The sequence below is a fragment of the Cuculus canorus genome, chromosome 16, assembly GCF_017976375.1.
Source record: "Cuculus canorus isolate bCucCan1 chromosome 16, bCucCan1.pri, whole genome shotgun sequence".
In the NCBI taxonomy this organism is placed as follows: Eukaryota; Metazoa; Chordata; class Aves; order Cuculiformes; family Cuculidae; genus Cuculus; species Cuculus canorus.
This window is the reverse complement of record NC_071416.1, coordinates 17,509,686-17,536,573: the sequence shown is the minus strand read 5'-3', so window position 1 is coordinate 17,536,573 and position 26,888 is coordinate 17,509,686. Positions and strand designations below refer to the sequence as shown.

The window sequence follows — 26,888 nt, the reverse complement described above, 5'->3', positions numbered from 1 at the left end:
TTCTCTAGGCATGTGGGTTGGTGCTGAACAGGGTGCTCGGCACCCTTGGGTGCTCAGGGAGGAGCTGCCTGCACAGTACGCTCACCTGTCATGGGGGGAGGATGGATGGTCCCAGTGAAAGAAGGGAGGGCTGTGGGGGTGGTCAGCTTTCATCTCTTCAGAATAGACCAAAATGAAATCAAAAGCAAAAGGAAGGGGAGGACTGGCTGCAGGAAGAACCTTTAATTTTTTGAAAGCTGTGTGATGAGTAGCTGGGTAGATCGTACAGAGGATTTCCTTCTCACTGGCACTTTCAAGGGACAAAATGAGTGTAAATACTGTAAATCCCACCTCCACCCCACTGCAACAGAGTCTGCCATGCTTTGCGTCTGAAGGTGGGTGTGCTTCCCAGTGACTTGGACAAAAATCAATGGAAGGATTTGGCCGTGTATCCTGCAAGGCACGGGTCTGGCCATACTCTGAGATCATTGGACGGGCACATGCCCTGTAAACAATGCTTCAGATATATCTGCCAGATGCCCCAGGATCAATAGGAAAACGAGACAATAGAGGCTATAATGGCTGCTGTGCTTCACCTATTTGTCTTCAGATGCTGCCCCCGCGTCCCTGGTGCAGCTGGGGTGGTTTATGCCTGGAGAGTACAATACATTTTTTTTTCTTTTGTTTTAATGTAGTATCTATAGAGGTATATATACTGCTGCTTGAATAGATACGTAAGAATTTCTAAACTGCATTCTGAAATGTTAGGATTTCCTGTTAATGTAGAATTTACTTATCACAGTGAGTCTAAGCGTTAAAGTGCTGCAGAGCTGCAGTGAGCGTGAGGTGTCAGAAATCACATTGGTGCAGCTTTCCTGGAAGCAGCATGTGGTCATCTTTCATTGTGTGAGCTGTTGCCTGGTTTTGAAGCTGAAGCTGCTTTTCTGTCCATATATGTGTCTTTGGGGCACATCTTAGCTCTCTGCTCAAATAACACAAGTGCTTGATGGCTCCCGTATTGCTTTTCAGACCTCCTCTGCCCAGCCACATTCCCAGCAGTGCTGCCACTGTCTGCCTGCACTCAGCGTTTCCAGCCTGCGTGGCCAGACAGCAGCGAGCATCTCCTCAGGGAATGCGGGTGTATGGTGCAAATGACGTCCTGAAATCACTGGAGTCAGCAGAGCCTCCTGACTAAATAAGGGCAGGCAGAGCAGGGCTTTATCAGCGCTGCCCGAGCGTGACAGCTGAGAGCCAAGGCCCGCGGCAGCCCACGCTGCTGGAGCTCGGCTGTGCATTTACACCGATAAGGTGCTTTATTTGGCATAACTCTGCCCTAGTGAGCCACCCTGCCCTCCCTCCCCAGGGCTCTCATCTGTTCGCGTTGCTGGCAGGGAAGGGGAGCAACCAAGGCGATATCTTCCCAATGAACCTCTTTGGTGAGGCACAGTGTGTGTGCAGGGCAGAGCTGGGCTGGGCTGGTGGCCACGGTGGCCTTGGCTGTCCTGGGGCTAACCATGCAGCTCAACTTTCCCAAGGCCAGTTCGCACCTGGGATTTTCAGGTCTGTTGAACCCCTGTGCTCAGACTTGCAGTTTGCTCTGAAAGAGTTTTTTGATTTTTTTAAAATATTGTTTGCTTTCTGCTTTCCTTGGGCTTTTAGCCAGAGACACAGGTGTCCCCAGAACTTTAGGTATGGAGCTGGAGAGTGGGATGCTCGTGGCCGCCCTGCGAGAGTGGGCAGCAGTGGTTGAAGGTCGTCCCTGCCACGCAGACTCCCCTCTCAGGAGAGCAGCTGATCCTCCTTGCTTTCCCAGCTTCACTGTCTCTTTGCTCCAGGACTGCACTCTGCCATGTGATAGATGAGTGTGTAACGAGGAGGCAGCAGCAGGCAGGGGATGGGCAGAGCTTGTCCTGGACCCGGGTGGGACACTGGTTGGGTTTTACCTCTGAGTAGAAGCTGCCAGGGAGAGACATGGGAGAGACATGCAGCATTTCTGCAGCTGTTGAATCATATGCCAAAGATGCTACAGCCTCAGGAGGCTTAAAAGATAGGTGGGTGCAGGTCAAGCAGGGGATAGGACTGCCCTATCTTCATTAAAATCCCTTCCCAGACTCCCTGCAGAGTGCAGAGGGAGGCTCATGCTGAACAAGGTGCAGCCACACCTGGAGGTGGTTGAGCAGGGGGATCTAAGGCCAGGTCCTTGTTGGTCACGTTTTCTGGCTGCCTTGCAGCCCGCATGGTGGGAATGAATATCTTGCCACTTCCCCAGGCAGGGCTTGGAGAGAGCCAGCGTGCGCATGAGTGGGGAGAAATGAGGGCAGCCACTGGCTCCTGCCATAGCTGGGTGCAAGGACACTGGTGCCAGGAGACAGTTGTGAAGGGATGTTTCCTCGTCCTGCTCTCCCAGCAAAGATGTTTCTCACAGAGCTCAGTGCGCTTTTAAAAAGGATAATTGTTTAATTCACTCTTGCTTAATAGAAACTCATTTGCTGGCATCCATTTCCACACCAGGGGCTGGGACTTTCCTGTTTTCTGTGCAGTGCTAGTGCCAGGAGTGTTCTCTCCATCCCACAAAGCTGAGTGAACAAAGAAGGCCTTTTCTTCTTGCAGCTTCTGAGCAGGTGTGACCTCCTGTTCCATATGGCTTATCAGCACAAACTGAGGTCAGTGTCCAGGACAACCATCTGTGGGGATAGCAAGGGTGAACCTGCCTGGCCCATGCTGCCCCAGCCAGGACCACTTCAGCTCGGGTTTCCCTCAAAGCTCTTGGAGCAAGAACATCCCCAGCTGCCTTGTGCCATGGTGTTGTGGTGTCACCACATGTGGTTTGGTTAGGAGGAACACTTCCACCCAAGCCTTGCCATGTCCTGGATTGGGAACTTGGGGACTTTGTGTCATTTGTGTCTTGGGGACAACCAGCTCGTGTCCCAGAGCCAGAGCCTGGTCTTTACAGCTCATGATTGGGATTGAACAGGGCTGGTTTAGGCTTGGTTGAGCTGATCTTTTGGAGGTTTGCTGTCCCAAAGCAGCAGTCTTCAGCTCAGTATTGCCTGTTTTGAACTGCTGCCTCCTCCCACCCCAAAAGGCCGTTGAGCTTGCCCCTGCTTCTAATTCACCCTTGCCATGCTGAGCAGGGAGCGAGCTGCTCTCTATTCCTGGCCTTGCCTGGCTTTGGTGACAATGAGCCCCAGGGTTTGAGTCTGGCACCAGGATCAAACACCTACCCCAGCTATGAGATGACCACAATATGTCCCATTACGTGTGGTGCTCTGTGGCTGCAGGGTTTGGGGCATGGAACAAGTGATGCGTGATGCCTTCACCCCTTTCTTTCAGCCCTTTCCCAGAACGGCCTCATCCCCAGCCCAGGCTGGCTGCAGCTCCACACATTTTTGGCCCACTGTGCTTGTTACGCTGAGATGTATTTTGATTTCAAAGGAGGGTGCACACGGTTTTATCTGTTTTCCACCCATCTCACATGAATTTCTTCAAGCACTTTCATGCCCTATTAGGGTAAGAGGGAGCATGCACTTTCAGTAACATCAAGGAGAAAGCATCTGCTGGGCAGCAGACTGCTTTCTCCACAGCTTCCTCGGTCTTTGGGGTTGAGGCAAGTGAGGCTGTGGCTTGCAGGGTTCCCCTCAAAAAGAGCAGAGTCGGGATGGCAGGACTTCAGCCCCGGGGATGGATGTGACTCAGATAGCTGGCCGGGCAGGGAAAGCAGAATTAATATTCATTCCGACCTTGTGGGAAATCCTTATCTCAACAGCTTACAAACACAGAAAGGCAAAAACTAAGTGTGACTTTAATTTGCAAAAACGACTGTAGAAAATGGTAGCTTCTCGTTCAATTGATCTGCTGCCGCATGGAGCAGGATGGCTCTGGCTGCCATCCGAATACTTGAATTCATCTGGCAGAGAACTGACCTTTAAAATCATCTGATTCAATCAGGCTTTGCTTGGAGGTTATCGTCATTTCAGTGGAATGTGAAATAGGCTTATCATGAAAAAGAAAAAATATTTCAGTAGAATTTCCGATTTTAATATAGAGCCCGAGATACCAAACCCCTCCCTCCTCCTGGAGGAGATGCATTTTTTTCAGCTTATCTTGGTGCCGAGACAGATCTCTTTGGCTTTCTGAGTCCAGTTTTTTGTCATTTTGATTCTGCAAGGCCTGCTGAGCCTTCAGTGAGTGCCAGGAGGGCCCTGGTGTTCCATCCGCCTGGGTGCCTGCAGCAGCCTTAGGTGCAGGCACAGAGCACATGGGTGCTGCAGCCCAGGCGGTGGGCTGGTAGCCCTCACAGCTCTCTGCTCCCTCTCTTGTTTTTGCTGGACCTCAGATCTGTGAACGTCAACTCGAGAAACCTATGGGGCTGGGAGAAAAATGTTTCTGCCTTAAATTTTGATGAGTAATTTGGCTTTTGACCCAATGCAATATTTTAAGAAATCTGCCTGCTTTCATTTCTTAAAAAAAAAAAAAATCCTGCTTTTCTTTTTTTTTTTTTACTGGGAAAAAAATGACAAAACAGATACTGCAGTTCCTCACTCTTTTGGTTTGGATTGCTGAAATCTGGAAAATACATGAGTTAGGAGTTATTAAAACTTTTCAGAAAAAACCAACAATCTTAGAGGGAAAACACATAATTCCTGACCTGTTTTAGTGCCAGTGGGGCTGGCAATCAGGTAAACCACACTGAAACTGTGAATGGTGTCCACTCGGCAGAACTTAGGGCTGGACAGTAGCTTCTGGGTCAGTCTGGGCTCCCTCAAAACAAATGACTGCTGCAGGCCTGGTGCTTTCCTGGAAGCGGGAATTGATTCCCCTAGGCAGGGCAAGGAGCAGCCCCTGCTCACTCAGTGCAGGTACAAGCAGGGAGGCAGGGACACATGGAGGGCAAATGGCTGGGAGAACCTGAATGCGTGTGTGCTGTAAAGAAATTTTGATGCACTTCTTAGTAGGATAATCCAGCTGCTTCAATCTTGCTGTGGCAACTAAATTAAATAAGGTCCCAGAGCATCAGCTGAGCCCCCTTGGTGTGGTGGTAGCTGAAGTAAATCATTGCATAGTCCAAAGGCTGTGCTGCTTTGGGAGACTTGTTCCTCCAAGCTTTGCTTGATTTGCACCCGGGGCAGCACAGAAGATAGCAGACCTGAAAACCGGGGGGCAGAGGAGGGAGTCCAGTGAGCAGGTGCAAATCTCCCCTTTTTTTCCCTAAAGATGTCTCTGTGGGTGCAGTCTCCGCTTGGCTGTGCTGGCAGGATGGGCTCTGTCAGGGCAAGGAGCTGTCTTGTCCTGCCTGCCTGGGGCCAGTGTGACACCCTGAGGCCATGAGGCTGGACCAGTGGCCAACAGCCCTTTGAGCCGGCAAGCCCTGGCTTGCACCGCTCCGTTTACAGCCAGCTCTGGGCAGCTGCCGGCCAGCGTCCGAAGGCTGCAGGGGAAACGGAGAGCAGCTGTGGTCCATGCCAGCCCCACTGGCTCATCGCAGCCCACGGGCTGCTGTGCTAGCTGGCATAGACAAGCCCTGCTTGGCTCGTGGGGCAATCAGAGCAGCGGAGATGAATTGAGCAAATCTCCCGTACGCAGGGCTGGGGTGCGTAGGTTGTCATCTTATTGAGGACAGCTGCAGATCTGTCTGCTGTAAGATTAATATCACTTTAACTGTTCTGCAGGGAAGTATCCCATCGCGAAAGATGCAAGTGGCTCTGAGCTATTTAGAGCTGAGGATAACATTTCGGTATTTTAAAAATTCACCAAGTAATCATAAAGGCTAATGCTTGCTGAGCTCCTTAGGTGGCAGGGAGCTCTGCCAGGCCTGTGCTCCTAAAGCCCTGCTCAGAAAAGGATGCTTTTCTCCTGGCTGAATGGCCTGTTTGTGCCCTTTCTGAGCAAGGAAGGAGAAAAGGTCTGATTTGTCCAGTTAAGAAACCTGGGCATGTACATAATGCCACCACTTCTGTGTAAGTGGTACCATGAGTGAAAAGCCTGAGGCATCATATCAGCTGTCTGCAAGGGAAGGGAGGCTGGAGGGCAGAGCTACCCTGCAAGATCAGGATGGTTTCTCTTTTTGGATTTCTTTTACAGTGGTATGGAGGCAGTTTGTGTTGAATTATGGTTAATTCACAATTTAGATCTCACCTTGCAGGTGAAGAGTGTGTAAAATAAACCAGCAAAGACTCACGCACCCCAGGGGTGTCAGAGTCTAAATTGAGTACGTTTGAGCACATGAGTGATGGAGCAAAAGGAGGGTAAAAAGTACACTTGGCTCTCAGGGCAGGACACGACACCCATGGGGTGGGGCACAAATGGGTTTGATTGTGTGCAAGGAAAGTGGCACAAGAGATGGAGTGAAAAGGGATGTTTGGTCCCTTAGTTACAGGCGAATGAGGGTAGCAGAGCTTTGCTGGTATCTGCATGCACATGGAGGCAGGAGAGGCACAAAGGAGACGGATTAGGTGTAAGCAGGAAGAAAGGGATGCTCCAACTATACAGGTGACACAAGTTCAAAGATGATGTGGAAAAAGAAGAAGTCAGCATCTATCCTGGCCAAGTCATAGAATTATAGAATGGTTTGGGTTGGAAGACACCTTGAAAGTCCATCTAGTCCAATCCCTTTCATGGGTCTGTGGTGGTCAGGCCTGTGTGTCCCTGTCCTTCGCAATGTGAACACAGAAGGGACCACGTTGCCATCAGCAAAAGCACTTCTGCAGCTTTCCCTGGAGCCCTTTTGAGTGCTGCAAACATTCCTGTCAAGAAAAAACATTATCTTAAGTTTCTTCAGAAGGACAAAATAATTCTTGCTGGATAATCGAGCAGGAATTTGGCTGGGGGTGGAAAAGCTGGTTTCCCTGAGAGTTTAGCAGAAGTCTCCCTTCCTAGAGCTGACTGATTAATTTTATGTGCTTAATGAGCCTTTTTTTTGCAACTTATTATATTGAGAATGGCAAGAAAAAAGTGTTCAATTGGTCCTTGCCCAGGTTTTGCTGAATCAGTGGGAGACGGGATACCCTGGAGAAGAACAGAGGGTGATGTACGGGTCTGCCTGTCCCTTAATAAGCAAACGTGCAATAGCTTGGGCAGATAGTTGAGCTCTTCCCCTCTTTCTAGCCACAAGGTCATCACCACACCTGTGAGCGTCCCAGGCCCGTCTGGTATTTGCAGTATTTTCTGCTAATTCCAGTCTCATTACAGACTAATCCAATGTGGATGTGCACAGCTGCATAAACTGTCCAAAGAGACAGGCATACTGGCTTGGCCTTGGGTCTCACCTGTTAGCACGGTGCTCAGCTGTGGCTCGTGTGTCCACAGGGGATTTTAGTAGCAGTGGGAGGAGTGATTCGGGCAGTGTTTCTGGGAGACAGCCAGGAAGGAGAGGAGTGGTGGTCTGTCCTGTGCTAGTACAATGACAGTTGGAGCATTAGATCCTTGCCAGAGGAGCACATAAAGCAGCAGATGTGTTTAGCCCTCCCTCTCCCACTTGTCCAGCCAGGGAAGAAGCCTCCCTGCCCAGGGCAGCTCTGGAGCAGCCGCCGTGACCCCAGCAGTGCCGCTCGGATGCGGTGGCAGCAGGGCTGGGACGAGGGCTACAGGCATTGCCTGCATTCCTCCCTCCTCAGCTCCACTGTGCAAAGAATTTCACCAGAGCTATTTTTAACAGTGCTGCCCAGGGAAATGGCTGAGGGTGAAACTGGGAAGCACTCATCCTGGGCAGTACTGCCTTGCTCGGGACAGGGAGCAGCAGTGGTGGTTTGTCAAACTCTCTCTTTGTCTTTGTTGCCTCTGGCTGAACAAGTTCATTGTTCATGGTTTGTTTTCCAACACTGCTTTGAAAAAGTGCTGTTGAATTTTGGTGCTTTAAAACCCTTGGGCCTCTGTTTCTGTTTCCTCCGTCTCCAGACCTTCACCTCTGCTGGTTTTTGCGCAGGCTGCTTTCTGCCAAAGCGCTGGGAGCTGACAGGGCAAACAGCAGTAAATAAAAAGTGTGGCCCTGATTCAAGTGCTGCCTGGAAAGCATCAAATTTATACGCATATAATGAAAGACCAACATTTTCCTTTTTGCAAAAGCTGATTATTGTTTTTAACAGATCTTAACCTTTGAAATTTTTTTTCCTTTTATATATTTAATGTCTAAAGTTCAAAGATCACCTTCCTGCCTCCCTCAGGTCTTCCAGGGTTGGTTGTTTTTCCGTCACTGCACCCAGCAGACACTGGACCACGGGCTGGGAGAAGCTTTTGTGCTGCCAGTTGTATGTGCTGAGCTCTCTCAGGATGGCTGGTATTCTCCTCCTGCTTTGCAGCCAGGGCCAAGTTCTTCTCTGCGTTGCCAGCCCTGTGGATACATAATTAATTCAGAAATACTCTAGGCAAGTTAGATGTTATTGTTATGCCTATGCCCTTTCTTCCAGGCTGTGCTTTGTCAGGGTGTTACTAAACCCTCAGCACGGCTCTTTGGAGGGCTGTGAGCAGCAGCACCTTCCCTTCGTGCTCTGTGACACAGCTGGGGGAGCTGGAGTAGACTTGCTTAAACCACCATGCTGTGTCTCTGTAAGCCATTCATCACCTGGCTACTGCTGTAATAAGTGATCTTTGCGATGCTGGGATCCAGCGCAGGGCATGAGCATCCCTGCTGGGAGCCAGGCTGCCGGCCAGGGGGAAGCAGTGTTCTTCCTTGCACCCCAGCAGATTTGAAGCTGCAGCTGTGTTGATCTCAGTCCCCCTAAATCAACTGTTTCTGGAGGACTTGGCAAGCACGGGGACAGGAGCAGGGGTCGAGTGTGGACCACCATGACCAGGAGCAGGGGCGAAGCTGCTGTGCAGTTCTCATCCCCAGGGCAGTGGGGAATCCCAGAGTTGTGCCACTCAGCTTGCTGTCACAGCTCTGTGTGTGGAGCTCCAGAGCTGTGCCATGGCCTCCCTGACCTCGTGCCTGTCTGTGCCCAGGAGGGTTTGTTGTTGGCCTGCAGAGATGGCTCAGCCCAGCCAGCTCAGCTCCTCAGCACCTGCAGCATTGTCGCTGTGGCCCCTGCAACCTAGGCTGGGGTCTTCCTGGCCTCGCCATCTGTTTGTGTGCAGGAATTGCAGTACTCAAGACCCACATGATAGCAACCACATATCATCAAACAGCTTTTCTGGAGAAAAGGAAATCTCCATCAGGAGACAAGCCTAACTGGGAGCTGCCGTGTCCCCTCCAACACTGCCAGGCTGTTCTCTTGCCTTGGCCCCAGCACTGGGGGAGAGCTGAGCGTTGGGACCTGCGCACACCCATTTGATAACACATCAGCATGAGTCCAGCTATGTTCCTCCTAGCAGAGGATATAGACCTCACATCCAGCCCACTTCCAGACTACGTTTTGGAAGTCACCTTTAGGAAAGCTAAGCCCAGGTGGCTGTTTGTCTGGATGGAAAGTGGCTGGGACAGCTTCTGCCTGTCTCAGTGAGTGGCTGAAAGGGAGGATTTTATCTCTATGTGGTGAATCCCATCCTCCAAGAGCAGCAAAATGAAGCCAGGGGTTGGAGCACATCCTGCTGGGGTGAAGAGCTGGATCCTCACTTTGCAAGCTCTTTCCTGGGGCTGGCGCCGGGCAGGCTGTGCGCCCCATGTGCAGCACACCCAGCCTGCTCTGATCTCCCAGGCAGGGAAAGCACAGAAACATCCCCTTTGGCCTCTGCCCGATTATAGTGGAATTAATCATGCTGATTATATGCTACCAAAAAAGGAGGTGCTTTCTCTGTTCAGAGCTGCCTTAGACCTCCTGCTTGCGAGCAGTGGCTTAAAATTGCTGTTTTCTGCCTCATCTTGTTTTGTCTCTGGGTTTTTCGGGAGCTGTAAAATTTTTGGATAGAAAGACCAAAAATGACCGCAATCTCAGGCAGCTCAGCCTGTGGAGAAAGCGGGAAGATAACGCATTAGTGTGGGCGGGGAGGTGAATCGTGGCTCCGGCGGACAGGGATGTCATCCCAGGGAGAGTCAGGCTGAGCCACAGCAGCTCTGCGCCCTCTTCTCTATCACAGGGCCCTGAACAGCTTTTTCGACTCCCTGTCAAGTCACACTCTTGCCTGTATCAGTTGGGAGGAATGCCCTAGGTTTAATTCTTTCCCCACAACTACTTATAATGGGAAGGGGGGTCTGTATGTGTCTGTGTGTGTATATATATATACATATATATAGTTTACCTTCTAAGGATCTGAAAAAAACCATTTCTGTCGACATTTCATTGCACCTGTTGAGTATTCAGGCTAAAGCTGGTCCTGTCTGCATGCTGCATCTCAGTTTAATGGGAAAGAATTAGTCCTGATTTCATGAATGACTCTCCAAAAATTCCTCTGGAGCATTTTCACTGCAAGGATGAGAATGGCGTCTTTCCTCATTTTTTGTCCTAGAGCATGATGAGATACCAAGTCTGAAAAGGACTCATCAGATACTGTTAAGATCACATTAAAGGTTGTAATTGGAGTGAATTGGTGTTTGAGGGCTGCTAACTGCTTATTTAACTGTCAACACATAGAAATGTGGGTTTGCACGTGCAGCCAATTCACCATTATTCACCATTGTGTGCAGCAAGGGAGACACAGAGAGCCTTGGCAAACATGATAGTGAGAGCATGGGGAAAGCAGCTCTCTGTATGCACCAGGTGGAACAAACCAGCTGAATATATGGTGCCTCACCCTTCCAACGTTTAAGGTACGATTTTGCTGTTTGAAGTCAGCTCCTTCCTAGACCGTGAGCAGATGGACTATAAAGCCAGCCCTGCTTTTAGCGTAAAGATCACAGGGTGCCGAGTGTGAGGCATGTGAGGAATATGACAGCCGGCCAGCAAAATAACTCTGATAGCCCTATAGCCCTCCAGAGCAAGGAGGGGATGTGCTGGGAAGGAGTGGAGAGGACTCAGGGAGCCAAGCTGCAAGGAGGCAATGGTTTTGCCTTTCCTAGCAAAAGTGAGAGCATCCCTCTGGGCTGTCCTGAGTAAAGGAGAGCCTTGGACAAGCTGTGCTGTTTGGTGGAGGGCTACAGGAGGAATATTTGGGGTAAAATGTGTCCAGCATGGTGGGCAGGGTCACACTGCTTCTGGTGAGGTACAGTGGCTCAGAGCTGGTGACAGCGCAGCGGTGTTCAGCTGTTGCTTGTTGTCCCTTTGGGCTCCAAAGGTGCCAGTGACAATGCTTTAGGCATTCCCCTGAGCTACATTTTCAGTGCTTTCCAGCAAAGCAGCAAGCACGTTTTGCAACATCTGCTGCCTTGCTGCAACACATGAGCAGGTTTGTGTTTGCAAATACACCTGTCCTATTTCCTTGTGTGGCGATGTTCAACCTTCACACCTTAACTTTAAGCATCTGTGCCCCTTAGTTGTTGATAATCTGGTCTTTTCTCCTCAAGTGCAGATGTTTTGGGTTGAGGAGGCAGGCTTTGCGTGCAGCGTTTGCCAGACAGACTGATTTGATTTTGTTGCTGGACAGGGTCTACTGCTTGAGGCGGGCTGATCTCGGCTCCGTTGGTGCTCACTGTTGTCCCTACTTCTCTGTGCAGGACGGCTCATGCCAAAGCCAAGGCTGAAGGGTCTGAGCAGGCAGCTCAGGCAGCTAACAACGAATCGGGCATAGCCAGGATGATGGCCAGGGAACTCTCTCCAGATTTCTACCAACCAGGTAAGATCAGAGGCTTCTCTAAAAAGAATTTTGCAGTTTCCTTGGGGAATCTGTTCAAATACTTCACCTGCTTTATGACTCCACGAGTTGTCCTCCTGTCTATCCTGAATCCTCTTTCACCAAGTTCTGCCAGCTCCCAGCACTAGATGATTTACCGTTCTCTTTACACCAGTGTTTTACCCATTGGAATATGTTGCCATAGCATGGAGGAAAAATCCACAGTGCCTCGACTTACCCTCTTGTTTCTCCATGTGCTGAAGCCTTTCTAGCACCAGGCAGGGCAGGCAACAAACTCTGTTTGTTCACAGTTCTCCTGTAGATATAATCCTCATGGCTTTTTCTTGGATCAGCTTTGCCCATTGACTTACAGTACATACTCTGCCCGGTCCCACACTGCACCAGGGCACGATCTGACTCAGCTAATTAGGGTCTGTAATATCCTATAAGAAAGTTACTAACGCAAAATATCACTTCCCCGATTTGCCATTTATTTATTAGCAGCATTGCTGATTATTCAGCTGGGAAAAGACTTGAGACGTTCCTTTTGTCAGACTAAGAACTAAGGCTAGTAGATAGGAAGTGTAATATTAGAAGCAGCATTGTGAATACCATTACCTTTCCCTAGAATGAGCTAGCTAGAGATATGTTCTTCCTGGAAAGCTTTCCTTTCCGGAAAGGGAAGGTAATAGGAGAGCAGAAAGTGAGGATTCAAGTGCCTACATTTCTGTCCTGATTTTCTTATTATCCAACTTTGTTACCTGGAACAAGAATCACAAGGGACTATCACAGCAGCAGAACTGGGGATAGGAACTAAATGTTGGCTCCCACTCAGCAAAACCTGCTGCTGCTCTGATTTTGGTGCCTCCAAGTCTCTGGTACTACACCCCAGCACAGGGTATGTAGTGGGAATGGGAAATGGCTCATAACCAGTGCATGGCCAGGGAGAGTCATGCTGACAGATTGCCCAAATTCCCTGTACTCTCACCTTGCCCTGCACCTACCAGCTGGGGAGATACCGTGCTGGACGGCTGCCCGTTCCTCCCCACAGCCCAGTGATGCCCGTTGGAGCTGGCTTTGAGTAGGGAAACACCACAGGGCCTGGGCATGGGCATAAGCCAGCGTGTGGCACTTCATTTAACAATAGCTGAACGTTGCTTGATCCTGACATAAGCCCCCCAGCTGCCACTCACTGCTCCACATTCACCCTTTGCCCACAGCAATATTTATAGCTCAGAGGCAAAGGAATCTGGAATTCCTGATGGGAGCTTTTTGACATCTTGCTAGATTATTTTTTTCCACTCATGGCAATTGAATGAGACAATTGAACCTGTCTCTACAAAATGCCTGAAGCAGCCTGGCCTCTACTCCTGCCTCCTCAGATGATGAATCCTCTCACTGTTTTTACATAGGGCTTTGCTTGGGTCCTAGCCTCTCTCAATGGCCTTGTAAGCTGCTGATGCACATTTATCTTCTATGATTCTTTTAAATCTCTAAATTCCTTAAGTGCACAGTAGGGCAAAATGTCTCTTCTTTCATGGCTGTACTGTCCAGGAACAAACAGACTGAAGTCCACCCTTGGATTTCGATACGAATTGGAGCTGCTGGTCACACAGCCAGGAGACCCTGGCAGTGTTTGGCAGCTGTGTTTCCCCACGCTATCCCTGCGTTTGGCCTGAGGCAATCCTGCTTAGCAAGCCTCACTTCTGTAGCAAGTATTTAGCTGTGGGTTTCATTTAGGATATCAACTTTAATAGCTTAGAGGAGAGCAATGTAAGCCAAAGCCTCTGGTGAAATCTCATGCTGCGAGATAAAGGTGGGGTGGGGAGGTGAGAAGGATGGGGACTGTGCAGGGCCCTCCAGACAATTGGGTTTTCCTGAATTGTTCAGAAGGAGAAGAAAAGAGCAGGAGAGAGCAAGGAGCCTGGAGCTGCAGGAAGCCTATTTTGAGGAGTCAGAGCAACTGTTGAAATGGCTTCCAAATAATCCACTCGCAGCCAGAAATAAATGGCCCTGAATGGATCGCCTGCTGATTGACAGGGGCGTGCAGACAGGGCAGAGCAGCTAAAATCAGTGTCCTCTCTCCCCACTGTCCCCTCTGAGCAGAGACATTGCCTGTGTGGGCAGGATGTAGCAGGGTGCAAATTACACCACTGATTTATTAGGGGGAAAGGAGCACCAATCCTGATTTCCCAACCAGGCTTAAGTCTGCGTTAGTCCTTGGAATGAAGGAGATGAGGGCAGGAACCATGAGGCAGCTAGGGACAATGTGGCTTCAGGGACTTGCACAGAGCCAGCGCTGTGCCTCTGCATTCCTCAGCATCACTTGGAATCAGCCCAAAGACATTTTCAAAATCAGATGCTTTGCTTTCAAACAAGCTGCTTTGCCACCTTGCACTGCCTATAAGGAGCATGCTCTTGTTCTCACTTCCTATGAGATTCGCAGTGCTCTGTGGGGACTCCTGTCCCAGCACAGGGCCCAGTGTGCAGAACACTGTGCAGGGTTGTTATTCCAAACAATATTCCCAGTGGTTCAGTAATGGATTTTGCTCAGCCAGCTGCCCAGCACAATGTGTATCTTCGGTGTTAGGCTCTAGCTGACTTCCCCACACTCTGGCTGGGCTGTGATTTGCTTTGCAGACATGACCTACAGTTAACAAGAAGTAAAGATTTCATGATAGGTGAGTAATTAAAGTGAGGGCAATGCTGCTAAGAGCTGACAAGTCAGCGTGGGAGATGAGGCCAGACCAAAAGCCAACGAAGCCCTGAGTCCCCTTGTGTGATGGTGTTGGGTGGTTTTGCTGCTGTTGTGGGGTTCAGTGCAGAGAAGAGGGCTGTAAAACTGCCAGCTCTGCTCTGTGCATGAGAACTGTGGTTTTCCCTTCAGGAAGGATGACAGGTAGGTCGTATGGGGATACCTGCCATTATCAAGGAGACAGGGTGCCCCCTTTATGACTTGTGAAGTTGCTATGCTATTAGACACCAAAGAAGCCACATCACTGAGTTTCCCAGCCATTAAAAAACAAAAAAAACTTGGATGGGAGTTGGATCCTCTTTAGCGCCAAAGTAACCCATCTGTGTGACCACAAAAAGCTGGGCTGTGGATTCTTACTGTTTATTTACCCTCATCTGGAACTCCCTGCCTGCTCCTTTGGGTCTTCCCAGCTGGACAGCACATGGTGGGACTCAGAACCTCCAGATTTCTTGGAGGAAATTCCTTGTGGAAACATGCTGTGGTTTGGGAGCAGCTCCTCTCCCAGTCCCAGTGGCTGCATCTCCAACCCTCTTGCGGTTGTCCCCAAATCCATGTGGGCTGGGGATGTGGCTGTCAAAGGTGCAATGGCAGCTCCTCACATCAACCTCTCTCTCCGCAGGCCCCGAGTACCAGAAGCGGAAGCTGCTACAGGAGATCATGGAGAATGCGGAGCATGCCGTCAACATGGAAGAAGAGGCGCCACGTCCTGAGGGTGCCCCGCCAGCCCCTACACCTCCCGAGAGCCCTCAGCTCCATGAGCAGGACGAGGCACGCCAACGTACCAGCCCGGCACCCAGCCCTGCTGCCACCCCACCCGAGGCCAAGCGTGCCAAGGCTGCCCCTCGCCAGGACGGCACCCTCTGTCCAAGCAGCTGGTCTGAGGCGGGCAGCCGAGCGGGCGGTGGGAGCCCCACACCCACCGAGGGTGAGAGCCGTCCAGCCTCCCGGGGCTGGGGTCGTCCCGCCGAGCAGATGGAGATTGGGCCACTGCAGAGGATGGCGCATGAGCCCGATGTCGAGCTCGTCAAGGGCTACCACAGCTATGCCGTCCGGACCTCCCCGGTCCTCCCTCCAGCGGACTATGAGGAGGAGCTGCTTCCCAAGCCCGAGCCGCCCTCCCCGGAGCCCCAGGGCAGCACCCCTGCCCCAGCCCAGGAGCGGGAGGAGAAGCCGGTGGCCAAGGTGGAGGCGAAGGCAGAGGTGCCCCAGCCCAAGGAGGCGAAGCAGCGCCCCAGCCCTGAGCGCAGGGCTGTGGGTCGGGCTGAGCCCACTGCCAACAGGAAGACTGAGGCCAGAGTGCCTGGGCGGACGGAGCCCAAGGCAGGGGCCAAGCGGAGCCAAGCCCCGGTGGCAGCGGTGGCAGCAGCACAGGAGGCAGAGGAATGTGAAGAGGTGATGAAGGGCAGCCCGGGAGGCATCCCTGGGAACCAGCTTTGCTTTTTCTTTTTCAGCTTATTCTTCTCCAAGAAGTCAGAAAGGGTCCAGAGGGATGCAGAGCCCATGGACAGCAAAGCTTGCTGGAGGAGGGTCTTGCTCTACCCTCTTCTGCCACTTTCCCAGCCCATCCAACCCCAGCCGGCATTCGTAACCCTGCTGTTTTAACCTCCTCTCTGCACTGGGGTAGATATGCTTTCAGACACATCCCTATTTCAAAACTTGAGGAAAGAAGGCTTTTTCCTGATTATTTTTTGTACTCTCCTCCCCCTTTTCCCCCACCCTTTTACCAGCCAACGTGGATCTAGAAAGTTGGGGGGAAAATGTAGGACAGAGAACAGAAAGGTTTCTTTTTTACCTGCTACTTTTACTCTTTTGCAGTAGAGGCACCTCATGAGCTGAACTTTGGCATCAAATCACTAGCTGATTTCCCAGGTTTAAAATACGATTTGATTTTGCTGTTAGCAAACACAACTGTAAAAGCAGACATTTTATTAGCCCGTTGCTTCTCATCTTGCAGCCCTTTGGACATGAATGGTTCCGAGACAACTCCAGAAAAGCACAGCTTGGAAACATTTTGGTCTGAAATTAGAGCAGTCTCATACAGATACATTTGTTCATCTTAAAAATGACAACTTTACAAATGGGGGTACTGTGGGTGGAGAAAAGAGTTGAGAGACACAGCTTGACACAGGTTTGAGTTTGAGTACCTGTGGTCAGGGTCTCCTTTAATCTCCTTTAGCCTCAGAAGAAACCTGATTTAGCCTCCTTAGCAGGAGTTTGCAGGGGAGAAATAGGAATAGAGATTAATAGATAGTCAACTAGTTGGAAATTCAGGCTGGTTGTTAAGTGTCAGATTTGTGTGCATTGGGAAGGGATGAATTTGGTAATTTTGAATAATAGAATCAAGCTGCATCTATCTCCTCACCTGCAGTTGTGGTATGTAATACTCTGTTTTGGGTTTTTCCTTCAGGGACCTAACACAATTGTGATCTGCATGGTCATCTTATTGAACATTGGTCTGGCCATCCTGTTTGTACATTTTTTGACATGATGTGCCCTTCGGACAAGGTAAGATGAGCAATGAGATTTTATCCTCAGTTTGTAGACTTCTCTGTGGGCAGATAAGGGTTGACTGGCTTTGTTTCCAATGCAACTCCTTCACTGATAGGTGCCCTGGTGATGGAAATGCATGGGCATTTATTAAGTAGAAGCAATTGTCTTGCATTGAGCATTGAGATTCTCAGTTACTCTTTGTCTATTCCAGCAGTGTTTATGGAGTAATTTCAGCAGAAAGTTCTCGAGTCTTTTAATAAAATAATTTCCTCAAAAGTAAAAAATTGAACTGTGTTTATTAGATACAATCCCACTATATAGTTTTGCCTTCTCAGTTGAACGGATATGACTCATGGAGTGAGACCTTCAGTGCAAGAATGTGTGATGTTAAACTGGAAATTTGTTTTGTGCAAGAAACACTTTCTGTTTGCTGTTCTGTGGCTGCCACAGCCAGGTGACTTGTGCATTGCAATATTTCATGGCATTTAGCCCAGCAAGAGGCAGATACAGAGAATGTGGAACTGTGAAATTTGCAGCTCTAATTGCACCAGCACAAGTTATGGAGCTGTTGTTATGTAGCTGTATTATTAAATGCAAATATGAGCTGAGATGTGTGTCTGACTAAGGTTAGACTGAAGCTCACTTAGGTCTTCTACTTGAATTGGGGTGAAGATCTGTATTTGGATTTGGTGGCAATAAAATCTTGTGAGGTTTCATGTGCCTGTGAGGTTCCTGCACGCAGAAACGCATCATGGATTTGCACAAGATTTCTGTTGCCTTAGCCTGAAATAGTGAAAAAAAAACGACCCACAAGGCTGACACTGACTCTTGAGCCTCACGCGAATATAACACTCGAACATAACACAAGAGGCACATCTTAAGCCCCCATGAGGATGTGAGGTTGCCTTCCCAGGGCCTCCTGAGGGATAAACATGCTCCACTAGATGCTGCTTTCTGTGGTCTTACTAGTCCCCAGGCATTCTGCACAGTTGAAAGCCTTGCAGACAGCTGTGATTACATGTCATGTGTTTTGCTCCCCCTTGACTCTGTTGTTCATCTGTGTCTGGGACAGGCGTTGCTGCTGATGGAGACCACAGACCTTGGCGGGGCTTAAATCTCAGCCACCTGGAAACACCTAGGAGGAGAACTTGAGACCCCAGGTTTGCACTGCAAACGTCAACCTTAACGACAAGTGCCTGAAGATCAGTCTCCCTGCTCCCAGGCTGTGGCTGGCCTCTGCAATCGACCAAGGAAAAGCCAGGGTTTCTGCAATTCAGCCTCCTTCTCTTCTTTGTATCAAATAGCAGTTGCCTTAAACTGTTCTCACCTAAGCCATCAACTGTCCTGTCATGCCAGGGATGAGGGATTTATCTGTAGCTGTAGGAAAACGAGTGAGAAGGTCTCATGCGTGCAGACTGATGTGTTTTGTAACTCCTTTGGTTGACTCAGTGTCAGAGATTTCCCAAAGAATATCACCCATGGCGTGGAGATGAAGCAATACACAGCAACCAAAATGACTCATGAGAGCCACACCACGGCTAGAGGTGGACAATGCCACCCTCCATGCTTGGAAGTCATCCAAAGGGCCGAAAAAAATGTCTTTCCTTTTCCTGTCTCCTGGAGTTATTTTCCACGTGTGGAACACTGAGAGGAGGAGCAAGTTGAAATTGGGTCTTTGAAGTGTAACCAGAGTCCTGCTCATGCCTGCTAATGCACCACAAACAGGGGCTGTGGGGTGGGATGTGAGGCACTGACTGATCTGAGGCTGTTTGTGCATGCGGGGGATTCTGTGAGTGGAGATGGTGCCCATTTAGGGACCGGGTAACGTCTGAATGCTCTCCTGCCACCAACAATGCTCTGCACAGAAGTGTTCTGCAGCGGGTGACCTCACTCTAATGGGAAAGGCAATGGGTGTGCTGAATTTGTCCCTTTACTCCTTTTTTCCGTGAAAATGGTATGAGTTACAACAAAAAGGAAGTACTTGCTGAAAAATACCTCCATAAAACCCACAGGTTCCTCCCCTTGTTGCGCTGGGCTGCAGGGGGGCTCCCGTGTTCTTTCGTTGCCACAAAGCAAACAGACTTTCCAGCCAGAGGATTCAAGGTGGCTGTCATGGGAGAAGTTACATTATTCCCGGAAGAAAAAAGGTGCAGACACTTGAGTGACTCCAGTGTATTTGGATGTTAGGCTCAAAAATACACAGCAGCCAGACTTTCAGCAGTGGTAGAGTACAGAGAGGCAATTCTAGCTGTTGCTCTGATGTGTGAGGCTTAGAGGCCTGGGTGGTTTGCACCCGTTCTTCCTGAAGCTGTGACAAAGAGTGACCTATGGAAGGAGATGTTTCCACCATTATCTGCCCTGATCCTTAGCAGCGTGAGCTTAGAAAGTCGGCACAGATGAAGTTACAGTTTAGTGTGAGGCTGAGTGCTTGGACATGTTTCTTCCTCCTTTTAAGAGCAATATGTTTTTTCTATCCCTTTTTAAGATAAACAGAAATGTTATTTATAGTTGGTTGTGCACGTCAATGTATCCTGAAGTCCCACAGCACAGGACTGGGTGGGAAAACCTGAGGGACGGGAAAGAATGGGGAAATGGTGGTTAAGGGAAAAAAAAAAAAAATAGATGCCCAGTCTGCTCCGAAGGTCAATCTGAAAGGATTTCAGAGCCAGGGTGGCAGACAGACAGAGGTTTACGCTGACTGGAGACACAGGGCAAAACTTGCTAATTTATCTGCTCTAATTATGGCATAAGAGAGTGAGAGTAACTCAGTACTTCTCATTGTGAACCAAGTTTATTTTTTAACCTTATTCAGCTCAGGAACGTTGCCACAGTAGCAAATTTGTGGTGTTAACTGTGGGAGAAGTGAATGTGATCCCTTTCTAAAAGCCATGTGGCTGTACCAGTCCTGAGAAAGCTGTGCAGCATCATCTACGCTTCCACAGAGCATAGTTTAGTAGCAATTTGCTTCTTTTCTTTTTTTTTTTTTTTTTTAAGTATAAATGTATTGCAAACCCCAGGTTCTGCTGCCTTTGATGCTTTCCGTTTTCTGGCATTCACTTGCCAGCTCTGCAGTTTCAATATGCCAACTGCTTTTATTATCCACCAGGACAATTTCCATTGAGAGACCTGAGGGGCTTTTATTTATCACTAAGCACAAAAATGGATCTTTTTCCACAGTGCTAAGGTAATTCCTGCCCCCCCCCGCTCCAATTTTTTATGCATGTGATATGCACTCAGTAATGTGCTTTCCTCCTAGCAACCTTCTGAGAAAAGTAGGTAGATTTGCTTTTATGTGACGTATAAATATACCCATATTGCCCTGAGATATGGATATATTTACATATATATATAGCCCCTTAGGGATTTCATTTTCTTAGATGCAAAATAACAGATTTACCTCAAACTGCATGCTTTCAAAACTGACTAGGATATTGTGTTATACTTTTCCTGTCTTACAAAGATGCAGATACATTTCACTCTTCACACAAAAATACCTTCATCACAGATTTTGCAAGCTGTTTACTACAATCTGTGTACTACTACTGTCCAGAGTTTTCTGTCGGTTGTTCTGCTGGATTATGTGCAATAATAAACAGTTATCTGCTCACTGTATCTATTTGTGGCTATTTATGGGGCAACCTCCAAGTTTCTTTTGGGACTGACCCGCTCATTCTAATCTCACAGGATAACTCATCAGCACACGGTGCAGAATTTGCTTGGTGACATCTGAAAGGTTTTTAGCTTTTCCTTAATATCATATTTAAAAATCAGCTTTTTTTGTTGTTGTTGATAGGGGAGTTCTTTGCAAAGAGAACTCTTTTCATTCACTCCTTCTTGAAAGTTTGGTGCCAGATGTTCGAGGACAGCAAGCTCTGTGTGCTACCGTTGTGCTGACCTCTACCAGAGGTTGCACGGGGCAGGAGGAAAGGCAGCTCGCTGGCCCGAAGCCTGCCCGGGTGATGCAGATGGTGATGCTGACAGGCCCCTTCACTGACCCCAGGGATGCTGCCAACTTTCTTCCAAGCTGTGCGTTGCTGCCTACTCCTCCAGAGCCACGATCCTCCTGGGTTTGGAGAGAAGCGATTCTCCTCCACCGGTGGCTGCCTTCGCACTCGGCCTCATCAAAGGGCCAAAGTGAATGGAAAGCCAGGCACAAGGGACAGGGAAATGGCAGCCAGCGGAAGAGTGATTTATGAGGGAGGATGGGAGAGCAGAGCCCAGCACCAGCCAGGGGCAGCAGGGCTCGGGGTGGCAAGGAATCTAGAGTAGCCAAAACCTTCAATCTCTTTTCTATTTCTGGAGTGTCTCACAAGAGCAAAGCCAGGCTGTGCAAAGGGGCTGGTGGGACACCATCCTCCCTGAGCAGAGGGGGCTCTGCCAGCTTCTGTGGGACACAAAGGGTCTCATGATGGAAGAGTTCATATTCTGACAGAGTCTTAAGGAGCTGAGTTCAGTGAAACGATGGCTTTACTGTCCTCTGGGTTTATTTTGGTTCTGGGAAAAACCAGCAGTGTCTCATTCATCCAGTTTCTAGGAGGAGGCTGGGGGCAGTGGTGTAACTGGAGCCTTTTGCACCTCATAAATCTTAGGCTGATGAATGGAGCAGATCTTTGGCCTGTGTGTGGCAGAGTAACAGGGAGGGAGGTGGGTGTGCTGCTAAAGCAGTGACGTATTGCTTCAGAAATATTAGTAAAGATAAAACGTAAAGCCAGCCCTTTCCCCGGGGGTGGGGGGCAGTTCTGGGTCTCTGCCTTGGGAGCTGCTGGTTTCAGAGGTGACATTCCCCACATTGCTCTCAGTCAAGCATCCCTGGGTGCAGGCAGGGAGGTGTCCGATATGTGAGATGCAGGATAAAGGCCCTGACCTAATCCTGTGACTGAATGGCAGTAGCCTTTGCTCCACCAGTGGGAGGGAAGGTGCAATCTGAGCCCCAGTGTCCTTTGAGCGTGACCTGCCCAGGCGTCCTGGGGATTGCTGAGCTGCCCTCCACCGTCCTTGCAGGGCATCTGGGCTCTCAGAAGCAAACTCTTCTCTTAGTCTTCTTCTTCATGCGAGAGGAAAGGCCAGAGTGAGAGCCAAGGTGGCCCCAGCAGCGAGTAGGTGCTAGGATGGGCAGAGGGGTTACCGTGATCCTTTCTGGCCTGGGAGCTGGGAACTGGGCTGGCTCCATGCCACCGCCTTCACCCTGAGACCTTTCCTGGATGCAAGACCTCAGGAGCATTAGGGAATAGCCACTGTTCTAGCAAAACATGTTCCCATGCCTGGCCACGGCTTACCCTCACAGCTCTGGCTCTGAAAGCATGGGCTTTCCCCTTCCACCTGGCCAAGCTAAGGGTGCACCGTACCCAGCTCTGGACCAGCACTAAGGGGCCCCATGGCGGCCACCTGCTCCTGTCCTCTTCTGCCAGAAATACTGGCACTGCACGAATGGAAAAAGTTGCTTTTCTCTTATTTCTCCTGACCAGCCACCCATGCTGTAACTGCAAGGACACACAAGAGCAGCCAGCACACGAGCACGGTGGGCCCTCACTGACCATCTCAAAATTATATTAACACTAGGACCTTCTCCTTGAGAGGGGAAAGTTTTTAAAGGATCCCCAGCTCGTGGCTTCAGATATTCCCTCTTGGAGGAGCAGTGAGTGGCCACTGGTGCACTTGCAGCATCCCCTGTCTCTATAGAAACAGCACACTCAGATCAGTAATGACAAGGTGGTTGTTAAAGAAAATTCAGCAATTATAAAACACAGATTGTCCTTAATTTTTCTGCCTATCATTTATAGTACAGGGCACCTGTGGCATTGCAGTCACGTTCCCTTCCTCAGGCAATAGTGGGGAAAGCTCCCCTGATTTGGGGCATGGGCGATGCCACCAATGTGCTCCCATCAGAGTCTGCACCTAAACCCCAGGAGGGCAGAGATGTACAGGGCTGGTTAACTGCTAAACCGGGTATGTTTTAATAATCTAGTCATTCTGTGGTAAGCTTTGATCTGCTGTGCCTCACAGCATGCTCCCCCAAATGGATGCCTTAGTTTGAAGAGTGCTGAGGAGCAACCTCTGAGCAAGCAAAGAGAGGAGGCAGGTCCTGGGGGCAGCTCTGGCCAAAGAACCCTCTGGAGGCCTGAAGAAACACAGATTGCAAAATAAACAAATAACTCCTGAATGATTGCATTAATACTGCTGTAGGACTATCCCCCCAGGCTTTATTAGCAGCTCCTTAATTGCAGCCTGCTTGGTTTTAATTAGTCCTAATTAGTTCAAAGAATCAGCTAGGGGGCCACACCAGATTGAAAAGGGGCCGTATCCAACTCATCCCCTAATGGGTGGTCCACTCTCTATTGTGTTCCTGAAAAATTTAAGCAGTTGCTCAGCAGCCTTTCTGGTGGCCTGAGTATTACTAATTTAAAAAGCACTATTTTAATTTTAGTGATGTGCTCTCAGGTTGTACCACAGAGCAGAACGCAAGCTCTACTAACCTGGTCTGATTGTAGGGAGGTGCTGGATGCCCTTGTGGTCTTTTCATCCATTTTTTAGGGAACTGCTGGTGTTTTTTGGAGTGCTCTCTAATGTGGCTCTGGGGATAGGCTGGCTCCCAGCATGGCCAGGATTGCAGAGGACACGCTCTCCTAGACAGCCATCAGCACAGCCACGCTTTCTTCCAGCCCCGGCTGGCGTCAATGCCTGCTTCCCCCCGCAAAGCACTTTTTACACCACCCGAATCTACAGACAAGGTAAGAAGATAAACTGACTGGGGGTTAAAGTTATTTAAACTTGTGTGTTTTGCAGGAGTAAACAGTCATTGATGAGGACGCCTCCATGCACTCCACAGGGGCAATTACCCTGTTGCCTCTATCACCAACGCTGCGTTAGGACCAGCCACATTCAGGTAAATATGCTGGACATGGTGTTTCCATTAGCCCTTCCCCAAGGCCATGTCTCCTCCATCTCCTTCTCTGCTCTGCTCACAGTTTCATCCCCTTTCCTGGGGCTCTGCACAGTGCAAGGTCCCTTCTCTCCGTCCAGGGGACTTGTTTGCTTGTAATTGAAGAAAACAGATAGCATTTTACCAGATGAAAAAGCACTCAAAATGTAGAGTTTAGAAATAATGAAATTTAATTAAGAAATTAACAGGTTAGATCAAATTGAGGAGCAGCTTCAATGTGGTAAATTATTTGGGAGTAATAGATCCTCTCTTTGGTGGCATATTTATAAACCTCCAGCTTATGTTTATGCTGTTGAGACTAAATAAATGCTGAAGGTAAAATACAGCTTCAGACTTCATGAGTGATCTGGGGTGTTTCAGGGTATAAGGTAATCCAGTCTCAAGCTTGAAGGGAGCTCTTTGAATTGTTATGAGGAGATTTTATTCAGATTCAGGATATCCAGAGGAAGCTACAGTGATGAGTTACTTCTTTTAATTCCTTTCTGCTGGTGATTTATTTCCTAGCACCATGCAGCTAACTGTCCTCTCAACCAGCATCTCCTTAGCAAGCTGAGTGCTGACCTTCCGCCTCCACTTCCACCTAAAGCTCTCTCGACTCCTCCTACCATGTCAGAATACATGCAGGGAGAAGGAGCAGAAACTCATTCCTCATCTACAGAGTTTAATGCTCTGGTGCATTTGCTGGAGATCTCATGGTACCCAAGAGATTTATCTGCCAGTTACTTTCAAAAAATAATAGACTCGTGCAGTACTTGGCAGATAAGGGCAGAAAGGGGAGAAGAGAACTGGGTTTTAATTGAATCCCAAGTATTTTGGACAAATACTTCAGAACCACCAATTAACTGTTGGTCTGGGGCAGAAATCTAATGAAGAGAATAGTGCTTTTAGGATGTCTCTGTTTCTGCCTGGGGTAAAAAAGCATAAAGGGGAACAGTAAAGATGGGAAATAGGATAGGGGGACAGAAAAGATCCTGCTGGAGATGCTTCAGAGTTGATCTGTTACTTGGACTGGCAGAGATGGAGGCCATCTGTCAAACGGCACATTCCACGCTGGAAAAATACCTTATGTCAGGATGCAGGTGAGTTCCCAAACTTGGATAGTAAATCCTCTTCCCAAGTGGCTCAGGGTGAAACTGTTTTTTTCCGCCACTCTCTAAACCCAGAGCCACAAGGTGAAGGGCTAGAGATGTGGGACAGCCTGTCCCTGAGGAGATGCTGCCTGTGCTCGATGACCCAGGAGGCACCGTCCTCCTTGCCCCTTGAGCCCTGCAGCACCAAGGGCAGCCGGGCTCTGCTTTGCTGCTGTGATCTGGGTATTGTACCAAAGCAAACAGCATGGGGTTACAGAGTTCCAGTCCTAATTCTTCCTCCTCTCCAAGCCTCACATGCTTAGAAGGTGTTACCAATTTACTGCACTGCTAAGAATGGTTAATTTGCTCCCCTCTCCCTTCCTTGCCACCCCGGTCCCCATATAGCTGTACAGATTAGTTGGCTGGAGAGCAGGGCTGGGGAGAAGAGAGGATGGGGTGCTGCTTGCTGTATGTCTCTGGCTGTTGGGGCTGGCTATGGTGTACGTGCACCCAAAGGTGCTGCAAGCCCAGGGGCCCATGTCCCAGGGAGCTACGAGCCACAGTCAGCTGTGAAGATGAAAAAAATTAATTCCTGTGCTGGCTAGACAGGAGTGGCTTAAAGGGAAGAAGCTGTTATGTTATGTTTTGAGGAGATAACTCTGACACATTGGAAGGACTCATTAGCACAAGAGCTCAGCTTGGCTCTGGGCTATGCAATAAGTTGTTTCTATTAGCTGCAACCCTAGTCCCATCAAAGCTGAACCATCCAAACCTCAGCCCTGCATTTTGCCATGTCCAAGGAACCAGCAGCCACCTTAGGGCTGCCCTTCCTCCTCCTACAACTTACCAGTGTGTTATGTCAAGGCACCTTGGTCCGTACTGCTCTGGTTTGTCTGCAGATGCCTTTATCAATGGCTTGTCCTAAGCTGCTATGGAAAAATCTGTTCTAAGGTGACAAGAATCTTACTAGAGAAAAGATTGTTACAATCAAATTGTTTCATTTCCTAGTTTATTTTGCCAAGTGGAACAATTTTCTCACATCATAGCAAAACCACAGTTTCTTCAGAAGCAAATCCCAAATCTCTGTGCTGACCTACCTTAACAACAATAAGGAGGAAATTTATTCCTGAATTCCCAATATACACCCAAAAAAGGACTGGCACAAATCTTTAAATTCCAAACAGACACAATTTCAAACAATTGCAAAAATTATGTTCTCTTTCCTTATCCTTCAGTTATTTGGGGGGAAAAAATAGACAGTATAATAACTCACAATATAATAATAATACACTCAAAGCTACCCTGCAGCAAAATTAAATTAATTCTAGACAGCCTCTGACATCAATGGGAGGTGAGTTCTTGTTACTGCTCACCCAGGAAAGTGATTTCTCATAAATACAGAAAGGTTACTTAACATCTTGTGCTCTTAAAATCATCACACAGGTATTTCCCAAAATGTATGCAAAATTCTAACGCTGTGGTTTGGTGAAAAATGGTGTTGAAGAGTGACACTGAAAGGCTGAATTGGGTGTTCAAAGAATTTGTAACAGTCACTGCAGGGTTCCTGGTGGCTGACGCTTCATTTGGCAAGAGCCTTAATGTCTGGCTCGTGTGTAATCTTCTACATTTTACTCTGAGTCCAGATAGTCTCTTGCAAGTCTGGGGCAAGTGTCCTTGAGCGGGTTTCTTGGATGCCTCAGGTTATGAATATCCACTTTCCTCATGAGATGAAAGCAGCACTGAGTATTGTTAATGTCTTACAGGCAATGTGTCACTTACCTCAAAAGACCTGATGGACTTTCACAGAAGTACCTTACAGGACAAGGGTACAGCATCCAGGTGAAACAGCTAGAGGAACTGGGACAGAAAAGGTAAAATTATCTGAAAGCAGCTTAGACTACAATGTTGGAAGTATTACTATTACCGTAGGCAACACTCACGATTAGTTTGTTTGGTTTTCTGTAACAAATCCAACTGGTCTGCATCTTGGATTTATGTGCTACCAGCACTGCAATAT

At 48.8% G+C, this 26,888-nt stretch overlaps 1 protein-coding gene and 1 long non-coding RNA gene across 2 annotated transcripts in view; both read left to right on the top strand.

The window, feature by feature from the left end:
* JPH2 (junctophilin 2) overlaps positions 1-20,462 on the top strand; it is a 32,682-nt gene extending 12,220 nt beyond the window's left edge. The window contains exons 3-6 of the mRNA XM_009567580.2: positions 11,501-11,619; positions 14,991-15,763; positions 16,779-16,876; positions 17,934-20,462. Coding sequence (XP_009565875.2) covers positions 11,501-11,619; positions 14,991-15,763; positions 16,779-16,859 — 973 coding nt within the window. The 3' untranslated portion in view covers positions 16,860-16,876; positions 17,934-20,462. The remainder of the gene's footprint in view (positions 1-11,500; positions 11,620-14,990; positions 15,764-16,778; positions 16,877-17,933) is intronic.
* A 2,772-nt stretch (positions 20,463-23,234) lies between these two features.
* Positions 23,235-26,736, top strand: LOC128853864 (uncharacterized). Its single transcript, XR_008452673.1, has 3 exons — positions 23,235-23,589; positions 23,645-23,744; positions 26,635-26,736. It is a non-coding gene; the product is annotated as an uncharacterized LOC128853864 (long non-coding RNA).
* The last annotated feature ends 152 nt before the right edge of the window (positions 26,737-26,888 follow it).